The sequence below is a fragment of the Mobula birostris genome, chromosome 11 (assembly GCF_030028105.1).
Source record: "Mobula birostris isolate sMobBir1 chromosome 11, sMobBir1.hap1, whole genome shotgun sequence".
Lineage (NCBI taxonomy): Eukaryota > Metazoa > Chordata > Chondrichthyes > Myliobatiformes > Myliobatidae > Mobula > Mobula birostris.
Window position 1 is genome coordinate 62,911,412 of NC_092380.1, and position 12,448 is coordinate 62,923,859.

Consider the following 12,448-nt stretch of genomic DNA (forward strand, 5'->3'; position numbering starts at 1 on the left):
TATATGTGTCTAAGACTTCTGCATAGTCAAGTTCACTATAACCTTACTGATGCTAGGCAACACAAATATCATCCACAACCAGAGTTCCTCAAGCACAGAGCATTAATATACCTGTTTCTATCTCAAGGCCAAAGTAAAAGAGAGCTCCATCACCCAGAGCACACAGCAGGTAATGACTGCCTTCAAATGTTGTCATCAAAATGGACCGTGGAATAATCTCTGTAATAAAGAAAATAGAATAAGAATTTGCATTTTCGGGGTAAAAAAAAACTTAACAGAAAATTATGATGGTAAAATTGTAACATTGTGGCTTAATTTTTTTCTGTTTATTATATATTTCACCTAGAACCACTGGAATTTCTCAACTTTAATGTCAGTAAGCTTTGGGACTCCCAAAATTTGCCAGCTGCTTTCCACCACTGCATTCTCACAAAATCTTGTAGAGGAGTGGGACTGCTGAGACTTCTCTAAATCTTCTAAAAACATCATTCCCACATCCATTCTCTCAAATCCCATTGGATCTTATTCTGAGACCACTCTCATTTTTTAAAACTAAAATGGATACAGTTTTATCCTATCCAAACTCTCCTCATAAAACAATCCACCCATTCCAGTAGCAGTCTAGTATACCTCTTTTGAACTATTTCCAGATGATAGTCGCTAAGACTCTATATTAACGAAACATAACCTCCTGACTTTATATTCAGTCCCTCCATAACAGTGATCAGTAATAATAGCTTTCCTAATTACTTCTTGTATCTGAACAATAATCTATAACAAAATGTTCTCCAGAACTCTCAAGATGCCATTCAAAGAACCTCTCAACAGTCTTGTTCTTCTCATCTCTGTAACTCATCTAATCTTCAGCACCTTGATCATTGCATTCCTTCAATTCCAGCCTCTTGCACTTCCCTGAATTCTTTCCCCTCACCAGTAGTGACATTCTGGTCCAACATCAAACATTGTTACATTTCAGCATAGTGAGATGTTTTTCAGTGAGACATTCCATGGGGGATGAGCCAGGAGAACAGAACAGAAATAAAACAAGCGAAGGGTGGAGGCACCAGCTAAGCAAGAAACAACGGAGGTGAGATCTGCAAAAAGGCTGCTTGTATATAAACTGGAGGTTTGGGTGGGAACTGGATGTAATCCAGTAGAGATGCTGGTTACCAATGTGACTTAAATAGTATTAGGGCCATTTCTTTATTCCATGCCGCCAGTATACAAAGATCTTTCCTTGGACAATCCAAGAGAACAAAGACATTGGAACAAAAGATTTGCCTATCAATTTCCCATCTGAATAGGTCTAATTCTGAAACTACCCAGGGAAGCCATCAGCTATTACCCTCTGCAGTTCAAAGAAAATGAATTTCATGCTGTTAATGTACTTGAATAATCTGGGTTAAAAATTAACATTATTTTTGCATTGTTATCATTGCATGTTAACTGCAAATAATTTGCAGGTCTTTGAATATTAACATTTTCCCTTGATTACATGGTAGAGGAAATTATATTTTTTTTTGAACAATAATAAAAAGAGCAGCTTTTCAGATACAAGTTCTTAAATAAAACCCTTTAAACCCTCAATAACCTCATTGTTGCACATTTAAGTTACCTCTCTCTTACCTCCTCCAAGCATCTCCTTATGTAGAATTTCAAACGATGGTAATTTGAGGATCTGGGCTGAAATATCTGTCCAAAGGCCCACAGAACAAAGGGGTGATATACTGCTTCCCTCAGTCAGTGGAGTGATATCCAGACAGGCTACTTCATGCTCCATTTCTATAAAACTAGTGGCATTTAAAAATGTGGATTGTCAAATTCTATGACTACTAGGAACTCTTTCTATAACAAAATCAAGTATTATTAGGCTTCTCCACTCAAAATTTCCCAAGAACTGCACACTGGATCAGGTATTCATTTTATTTGTCATAATTTACCCATTTTCTTCACATACATACACTGATCCTGGAAAAGGAATAGTAATAATACTACTCTGTTCACATTTTCTTAAACATTGTTAAGTCCCAGCCACAGGTTTAAGAAGTGTTATTTGCAGCTGCTGATCCACACACACTCTGCTAAGGAGATTGCAAGTTTCTTTCTTATTTGGTGCTGCATATTTAGTATTTATGGCTGCTTTGAATTCTAATGAAAGATTATCAAACCAAAAAATGAACTGTTTCCCATTAAAATTGCTGAGAATTTCCAGGTTTTTTTATTTTAAATTTTAATTTAATAAATTATTGTGGATGCTAAAATTGTTTAAGCAAATGTTCATGTGAATTCAAAACATTTAGTGATATTGTGTCTGATGATTAGAGATGAAATTGAGATACTGGGTATCCTCTTGAGATGTGGATGTATGCTCATTTTTGAATGATGGAATGGATGTATAAGAGAAATGATCAAGAAACATTTCCTTAATCACAATTTGATTACAGTTTCCTCTTCTTCAGAAAATTAAACTGCCTTCCAAACAATAACCAAACAATTCAATGCAGCAATAAATCAATTCCAAGAGCACTCCCAAACAAAATTTGATATAAAGCAACTTAAGAAGTTATTAGGATGTAATCTAAAGCATGGTCAAAGTGGTAGTTTTAAAGGTAAAAGTAATGGTAAAAGTAAAAGTAAAAGGTAAATAACACAAGGAAGAAAGTGCAGAATAGAGGCTTCAGCAGCTGAAGGCCTAGCTATCAAAGGAGGAATGATATAATTATGAGGAAGGTCTTGAGGCCAGAATTGCTGAAGTACAGGGATCTCATATGGTTAAAGAATCATGCAAGGCCATGACTTTTTTTTAAATCAGGACTTTATTAATGTTGCAAACAATTTAGTTCAGTTTCAAATATTTGCCAGAGAAGAGGGTCACATCACTGAGGAAGAGTGTATGTATCAAGGACAAAGGACAGCTGTCATTCAACATGGAGACAGACCTTCCAGTCCAACTCGACCATGCCAAACATAGTACTCAATCTAGAACCATTTGCCCACATTTGGCCCTTATCCCTCCAAAAAAGATTGCGTGTAATCACCCTTTCTTTGCCTCATGATTTCATACATCTCAATAATCTGGGGGAAAGTTTCTGTCATATAATATAGAGAAAATAAAGGGTTAAGGTAAGCTACTGGGAGGTATTGTCAGTGCAGGGGAACTGCATGCAAACAGAAAATATGAGGGAATCAAGAACAGAACTTTAGGAAACACAGTGGGTGAACAGCAATTACTGGACATAATCCACACAGAGTTTGCAAGTATAAGTGCTTTCTACTGGATGCTTCAAACTTCTCCCATATCTTAAAGACATGCTGGCATATTAATTGGTTATTGTTTATCTGCACTAGCAAAACAAGTGGCAAAATAATCAAAGCAGAGCTGATAGCCACATGGGAGAAAACAGTGAAAAGGAAAATATAAGATGGATTGCTCTGCTGAGAGCTAGCACAAGTCTAACAGGCCAAGTAGTTGCTTCCTATGCCATGCTATGCTAATTCTAGATACAAATTAATGTACATGAATGGAAAGAGGAAATGAAATCCCATCCAACTAGATGAAGATGAAGGGATACTGTAGGAGAATGTGTAGTCAAATGTATTAAAAATTACAAAAACCTCTGGGGAGGAAGTCACAAACAATTATTGACCAAAATGAGAGGCAGTAGTTTAGGGAAAATAGTGCCAGGTGAGCTGAAGTTGAGTTTTGCAGACAAGGTAATTTAGAGGACACAATTACTGAGGGAATGGCAATAACAGATGAAAAGTGAGACCAGTGCCCAGCTTACTATTTCAAATAAATGCTAGAGAACCTGTAGCACTTTGAAGAGAAAGGAAGTTTCCAAAAGACCTGTTAAAGATTTTTCCTTCAACTGAACTCAAATCAAATTTGGTAGTCACTAGTTGTCTCAGCATTCTTGGAACCTGACTGAAAAAAAATCAGGCGTCACATTTTCCTACCCGAGTCCATTAAATAAAACAGTATAGGACACCCTGAGATCTGGAAATACGTACAGCAAATTGTTTAACATGGACTTGGACCAAAATAAGCTTCTGCACTAAATGGCAGAGAAATTGCACACTGCTTGAGTGAAGAAGAAAAACGTCAATGATCATGAATCTAAAAGACTCATTACCTGATTTGTTTGAGCTCTTTAGGATGGATTTCCAGGTAATACAATACACGACCCACTGCCACTACTACCTGGCTGTTATTACAGGATGCAACACTGATATTCTTTCCATTTGGTTCTTTCCATTCACTAACCAGAGACTTTGGCTCTTGGCTGACCAATCGCACTGAACCAGATGTTATCTGCAGAGCATAGCACATATCAGCACTTAAAACACATTACACTGTATGTTACAACTGACACTTGGATTGTACACAAGGCGTACAAGGCGATTATTTATTCTAAAGCAAACTAACCCTGTTATAATAACAATATTTAGAAGGACAAAAAAGATGTAAACAATAAAATTCAAGAAGTGTGATGTTTGCATAATATGGGATTTTAACTTCCTAATCGTTCAAAGACAAAATATTGAACTGTATAGTATACAGTACAGGTTAGCAAATAGATCTGTATAATAAATTGCTGATTCAAATATCATTTAAATTAGGGATCCAGCAGTAATAGCAATAACATACTTAATTTTTACTGATGACATTAACATTTTACCAGATATCTATATGGGAAACATTGGCCACATCACTATATACTTCAGGTTTAATCGTCTTTTCCCAAAAATAGGAATTATGAGCATGAACAGAGTTTTAGGAATCTGGCAAGGGATCACCAAACAAATTCATGAAGATCAGAGTAAATACAAAAGAGGATTGGAAGGAACTCCCAAGACTATGAAGAGAGTAACAGAGTAGCAAAGGAATTCTAGATTCCTTACAGACAAAGAAACACAGAAATGGCCAAGATGTTAAACAAATATTTTCCCTCTTCAGCACAGGAGAATTAATTAATCTAATAGAAAGAGTGGAGAAATCAGATGAAGAGGAAATTTTAACAGTTAATTTTGGTCACATGCTCACACTGTGCTACTCATTGGGAAAGAGCTATTTTGGGTATAGATTAGTCCTGCTTTTTAGTGGTCAGCACATTTGTGTTAACAAAAAGTATCACATATCAATTGTTTAATGAACCTAATACCACAAGATTAACAGCAAATAAATTAATATAAAGAATATACATCAAGCAGTAGTCGTTATACAATATATTCTGGGTTCAGAAAACCTTTAGGATCACAAATTGGACTCCCACAAGTTCATGAGATTTAATTTCAATGTTTGAATGTATTTGTTTACCATGTACCATACAAATATAAGAAATTCTGCTTGACGTTGTTATTTCTTTGAAGCAACACAAACTACATACCAACATTAAGCAGGGCCCAGATTTTAATAAATTAAGATAAACATATTTGCTCTTAAAAATATTATAATTGGAATTGCTCTCACCTGAATGAGTTGCTGATGGGCTACATTCCCACAGTAAAATGTCTGTTGGTCATCAACAAAGCCAGGCATTTCAGTTTCCTCCACCTCCTCCCCATTAAGCATCAGCACACTGCAATAACAAAACAAGTAAGTAAAACTACACACTTTGCAGATTTTAATTAAATTTCTTCCCACCTCCCTCAGGAAGGGTGATATTCCTTTTGATACTGTTTCTGTCCATGGACCTGGGTAAACTGAAGGCTATTTAAATGGAGACCCCTGTTCAAATACTTTACATCTGTTTTGGCACCTCATACTATTCAACACTTAGTCTAAGCTGTATCCTTTTCAGTCCATTCTTCCCACTCTTTCTAACCATGTGTAGTCATGTAAATTTTAATCCAATTTTCAATGGAGACAACTGACTGCCCATTTTCACAAGCAACATGTTCTAGATCATTATCACTCTGGAAATGTTTTTCTGCATAACTCCCTAACTTTAGTTTCCCAGCACATTTTCTGTCCATGTCTTTGTATCGATCTCTTCACTCTATATTACACAAATTACATATCTCTCTATTAAAACACTTTAGCTTTCTTTGCTTCACAGACAACACCGGCTTTTCAAGTCAAAGCCTATAGCTAGAAATCTCCACCTCATCTAGAACCTTTCTAGTAAATTGCTGAAACATTCTTTTGAGGACTTTCATGTCCTTCCTATCTTGTGGTGATAAGTATGAGCTATAATACTCTATTTATGCCCTTAAAATGTTTTCTAAAGGCTTGACATCTTTGTTTTAAATATAAAACTCTGCTTCGGTATACTATGCTTTTCTAACTGCCCTTTCAAAATGCCTGATAATTTCAACAATTTATACACATATAATACACCTGCACTCTTGGATTGCCATTTAACCTACATTTTTCCCAGCTTGCTGTTTCTACCAAAATGCACCTAAATTTCACCTGCCACCTTTCTGTGTAATATGTCAGCCTCTATTCTCTTGTAGTTTATTACTATTTCAAATTAGTCAGCAATTTATTGATAAAGGAGGTCATTCTAAGCGTACAAGACAGACTACCCCAATCCCACCCCCGCACCATCACCAAAACATTTTCACAAGAATGCAAGGTATCAGGAGGAAAATAAAACATCATGTTGGAGATTATTTAAGTTACTCACTGCCTAGCTCTGTACTTCCACTTATCTATACATTCTGATCTTTCACAAGAAAATTATTGTTCGTAACCATTCTAAGAGCTAGAGGAAAAGGAGAGGAGATCATATTTTCCAGCAACACACACGTGTGTTGCTTGAAATTCCAGCATCTGCAGATTTCCTCGTATTCATATTTTCCAGTCGTTTGCCTCCATGTACCAATCAAACTTTGCATTTGGTATAATCAGTTTTAATATCTATCCTCCAAACTCAAACTGCTAAGCCATGATATTTATGGCATTTTAATTTTCGTTTCAATCTCAACATTTAATTCGAATTTCAGTCGTTTTATATGTAAAAAAGGGCAACTTGACTTATCACCAGAAAACAATGAAATTCAATTTTAAACTAAAAAGTCATTTCCAAGGTCTGAAAAGAGTGGTTAGAGCAACGATTTACAGCGCCAGTGACCCAGGTTCAATTCCTGCTGCTACCTGTAAGCAGCTTGTATGTTCTCCCCATAAACTCATGTGTTTTCTCAAAGACGTACGGATCAAAGACGTTTGCAGATCACATCAAAATTAACATTCAAAGTTCAAAGTAAATTTATTATCAGAGTACATATATGGCACCATATACAATCCTGAGATTATTTTTCTTGCAGGCATTCACAATTAATTACAAGAAACCCAACAGAAAGACTGCCCCCAACAGGGCAAACAAACAATCATTATGCAAAAGACAATAAACTGTGCAAATACAACAATAAATAAACAAACAAACAATAAGTATCAAGAACATGAGATGAAGAGTCCTTGAAAGTGAGTCCATACGTTGCAGGAACAGTTCAGTCACGGGGCAAGAAACATTGAGTAAAGTTATCCCCTTTGTTTCAAGAGCCTGATGGCTGAGAGGTAATAACTGTTCTTGATCCTGCTGATGTGGGTCCTGAGGCTCCTGTACCTTCTTCCTGATGGCAGCAGCAAGAGAGCATGTCCTGGGTGGTGAGGATCCCTGATAATGGATGCTGCTTTCCTGCGACAACACTTTGTCGAGATGTGCTCAACGGTGGGGAGGACTTTACCCCTAAAGGACTGGACTGTATCCACTACATTTTTGTTGGCTTTTTCATTCAAGGGCATCAGTGTTACCATACTAGGTTGTGATACAACCAGTCAATATATTCTCCACCACAAGGCTATACGAAGTTTGTCAAATTTTTAGTTGATTTGCCAAATCTTCACAAACTTCTAAGAAAGTAGAGGCGCTGCCATGCTTTCTTCGTAATGACACTGGACCCAGGACAGATCCTCTGAAATGATAACACAGAGGACTTTTAAATTGCTGATCCACTCCACCTCTGATCCCCTGATAAGAACTAGCTCATGGACCTCCAATTTTCTCCTCCTGAAGTCGATAAGCAGTTCCTTCATCTTGCTGACTTTGAGTAAGAGGTTGTTGTTGTTATAGCACCACTCAACCAGATTTTCAACATCCCTCCTATATGCTGATTTGTCACCACCTTTGATTCCGCCAACGACAGTGGTGTTGTCAGAAAATTTAAATATGGCACCTGAGCTGTGGTTAGCCTCAGAATCAAGTGTAAAGCAAATAGAGCGGGGGCTAAGAGCATAGCTTTGTGACGCACTTGCGCTGATGGACATTGAGAAGAAGATGTTGTTGCCATTCCGAGCTGACTGGGGTCTGCAAGTGAGGAAACTGAGGATTCAATTGCACAAGCAGGAACTGATTAAAACGCAAGAGGTATTGATTAAAGCCTAGATCTTGAAGCTTATTGTTTAATTTTGAGGAAATGATAGTATTGAATGCTGAGCTATAGTCAATTAAGAATATCTTGATGTGTACATTAAATTCATGATATAGTGGACAGTGAAGAAGGAAGTCTAAGGTTACAACAGGATCTAGATCAACTGAGAAAGTGGGCAAGGGAATGGCTAATAGAATTTAACTCAGACAACTGTTAAATGATGTATTTTTGGAAATTAAACCAGACAAGGGCAAACATAGTGAATGACATGGCCCTGGAAACATTATACAGCAAAAGCTTGGAATATAAGTACATGGCTCCCATAAGATGGCAACACTTGTTGTACATTACACTCACTTTCATCAACCAAGGTACTGAGTATAGGTGTGTGACATCAATTAACAGTTATACAAATTGATGATTGGGCTATACTTAAGAGTACAGTCTAGTCACCACACTATAGGAAAGATGCAATTAAGCACTAGAAGGTGCAGAAAAGATTCACAGAAATGTTGCCTGGACAGGTGAGCTTGTGTTGAATAGATTGTGTTAATTGAGAGATTGGATAGGCCAAGTCTATTTTCCTTGAAGCAAAGGAGGTTGAATGACCATTTAAGGGTTTATAGGGGCATAGATCGGATAGTTAGTCACAGTCATTTTCCAAGGTAGAGGAGTCAAATAGTAGGAGGAATAGCTTTAAGGAAAGGGGGAAAAAGATTTAAAGATCCAAGGGGCCAGTTTTTCACATAAAGAACAAGCTGCCAGAGGGGATGATAGAGAGAGGTACAATTATAACATTTTAAAAGACATTTGGACAGAAAGACACGGATAAGAAAGGTTCAGAGGGATATAGGCAAATGGGTTTACAGAAGAGCCTGTTTCCATGCTGACCAGATGAGGAAGCCGTTACCACGCTGCGATAACAGAGCAGATGCAGTGGTGACTGGAGGACAGGATCACGGAGCTGGAACAGCTGGAGCAGGCAGGCCTGCTGGAGGAGGTGAAGAGGAGAGCAGTATTAAGGAAGGTTACTGCCCTGGACACAAGATACACTGGAGAATGTACTCAATAAACTCAATGAATATGGCACAATGGTGTCAATTCCCCTTCTTCAAATGAGTGTGTGACAAATTCTACAACCTGTGGTAATCAAACCAGATCCTTAGAACTTCTATAGTTAATCAGTTCTTCCTCTCAGGTGGTTCCTCATGACTTGCTTACACTTCACCTTTGTGGGTTGAGATGTCTGACGGGCAGATTGGGAGATGGCGTGGTCCTTCTGCCAATTACAATAGGCTTTATTATGCTCCAATCACGACATTTGTTCTAAGTTTGAACATTTGATCTTCAAACACACTTTTTCTCAGACAGCCAAAGACTCCACTGGCATACTGAAGGCAAGAATAAATTTCAACATCAACACTGAAAGGGCCCCTCAATATATGGGAAGAGAATTATATTTTCTAAAGGCTTCTTGCGAACATTCATCATCAATGGGGACAGGTTGGTACAAGTTTTTTTGTTTTGTGCAAGGTTCATTCTTACACACACTGAAGTGAATGAATCTACAGTAAGTCAGAGCCTAGCTTCGAAACTACAAATGCAGATATTGAGCATGTACTCTATTTGAATGACAAAGGTTAATGTGACCTTGGTTTTTTTGAGTAGAGATGACATACTGTAGGTTGAATAGTTTTCCACATCCTGTTGATAAGGTCCATTCCAGCAAGAAATGTGCTGAAGGTGTGAGGAGGCACTGCAGCAAGTAATACCGAGAAAAGTCTGAGGTCAATGAATTGTTCGACACCAGTTTGCACTGAAAAGACTGTTAGGGGACATCAATACCAAATCCATTGTCAAAGGCGTACAAAGAATGTGTACTATGTGTTGTAGTTTCATATCAGATGGACCAAAAGACAGCATTACACTTTTGATTCATGATTCCTGAACAGTAAGCTAATCTCAGGTAGATATCACTTGAAAAATACGGAAAAAATAGTGTACCATCTTGAAGATGTGCCTTGGAAAATAGAATAAGTATAATTGACTGAATGGAAACCACAAAATGTTAAAGTGCTCAAACCTAATATGGCACTGAAATATTTAATTTCTTGAGCAGAAAATACAGATCAGTTTTTTAACTATTGTCAGAAATTCAGTTACTCGATAAACACTAAAAATACTGAAAGCAGCATTCAATGTCCAAAGTTTAGCAACTTCTTACCGCGTCTGTCCAACAAATGAGAGTACCAACATATCATCTGTATCACGAGTGGAATCAGAACGCAATGGCCACAGACCTGAGAAAGGACAAGAACAGACATAATTATGATATCTCATTCACATTTTAAAGCAGCTCACAAACATTCAAGGCAAACTAAGTACCATTACAAACACACCAAAATCCTACAAATGGGTGAGAGGGAGGACACATCGATCAATTTTTATACTATAGGCAGATATCTGATCTGAAGGGTAAAACCTTCAATAATGCAGCAATACATGTTATTCCAACATCATGAATTGCACAAATATATTGGTGCAAAATTATGCAGAGCATAAATTCAGTTTTCCTTAATTTTCACCCCAACCTTTCAGTTTACTCTCTTTAGCTATTGCACAGTTCCAGTGTCTTCTGTCATTTCAATAGATTTCCTCTGTGCAAGACTGTGAGAGTTTTACAGCTTTATACAAACTATGACAAAGGCATGCAACTTCGAGGTTATCCATCACCAAATCTCTAAGAAGTTCATTTCCATTTGAGCCTTACCACCAATTGGTCAGAGTTAAACAAAACCACCTGCCAGTGGCTGAGGGCAAATGTTCTCTATGTTGTGGCATTGTTTTGTGCAAAGCTAAGAGTACCAAAACAAATAAAACTGATTTAAAATAACTTCACAAATTACGTGCACCTGCAGAAAATTGTAGCATTGATAAAGAATTTAAAAATAGGTGCCCAGCCTCAGTAAACCTGCCTAACATTTATTTATTATGAGATTTTCTTTTTAATTTTTGAACTACATACCCTTAATACCAGGAAGATCAATGCTAGCATGTTCATGAATCCCGATTCCATTTCGAATTATTCTTAATGACCCTTCTTTAAATGCTCCCGAACAAGTAACCAGCTGCATTAACAAAGAAAGATGATATAATCATTAACAAGCTCAAAACTGCAAAACCTTTATGACAGTGCATCTGCTTTAAAGGGCAGCAGTAAAAGTTTACTTCAGGTGTATTCTTGCTGGATGAAATTTTGCCACCCTCTTAACCAATGAATAAATCTTCAAACAGCAAGTTTCAAAACAAAAATATTTTAGGTTTTATACATAACAGCTACTGTGTAGTAGTAGAAGTAGTGGAGGGAATGAATACTTAGGGTGCTGAATGTTGTACCTGGGCTTCTTAGATACTGTTGGAGCCATGCTCAAATAGGCATTCAAAATGCATCCCACTCCATTCTAACTTGTGCCTTGCAAAGGCTTCAGATACTCCAAATTATGTCAAACATGACAGAATACTCAGCTCACAACTTGTTTTGTGACCACAGTATTTATGTTGTTGCTCCAGCTGAGTTCTGGTAAATGGTAACCACCAAGATGCTGAAGATGAGATCTTCGTGACAGTAAGGCTGCAAAATGTCAAGAGCATGGAGTAGATCTTCCTGAGCTTCAAGCTTGCAAAATCACTGTACGAATGGACATAATTATATGAAAGACTCTTGACATTAATACACATTGTTTCTGAATGCCATCAAGTGTTGTTTGAAACAGGATTACTGGAAGTAGTGACAAGCAACAGAAAAATCAGCTATCTCTTCGTCATAGCGTAAGACTGATATTTACAGACCATGGATAACATTAAAGAAATGAAGGAAGAAGCCCTTCAACATACCTGGCCTTGACCTTGTCTTTCCAGATCTACTACACACATGTCCACAATAGGACCCAAGTTGGTAAAGGTTTCCATCCCAGCAACATAGGACCCCTGTTCATTGCTATCCACATTTAGCTAAAACAAAAGCAGAAGATTTAAAAATGAATGTTTATTAATATTATTCTCCTTAAGTAGT

The 12,448-nt window shown here is 37.3% G+C and overlaps 1 protein-coding gene across 1 annotated transcript in view; it reads right to left on the reverse strand.

Annotated features, from left to right (window-relative positions):
• The window catches only part of ddb1 (damage-specific DNA binding protein 1), a 77,989-nt gene that overhangs the window by 45,364 nt on the left and 20,177 nt on the right, over nucleotides 1-12,448 (reverse strand). Inside the window, exons 9-15 of the mRNA XM_072272344.1 lie at nucleotides 12,271-12,387; nucleotides 11,402-11,504; nucleotides 10,601-10,676; nucleotides 5,471-5,579; nucleotides 4,134-4,312; nucleotides 1,627-1,790; nucleotides 112-219 (exon numbers count right to left, since the gene is read on the reverse strand). Of these exons, the coding sequence (XP_072128445.1) occupies nucleotides 112-219; nucleotides 1,627-1,790; nucleotides 4,134-4,312; nucleotides 5,471-5,579; nucleotides 10,601-10,676; nucleotides 11,402-11,504; nucleotides 12,271-12,387 (856 nt within the window). The remainder of the gene's footprint in view (nucleotides 1-111; nucleotides 220-1,626; nucleotides 1,791-4,133; nucleotides 4,313-5,470; nucleotides 5,580-10,600; nucleotides 10,677-11,401; nucleotides 11,505-12,270; nucleotides 12,388-12,448) is intronic.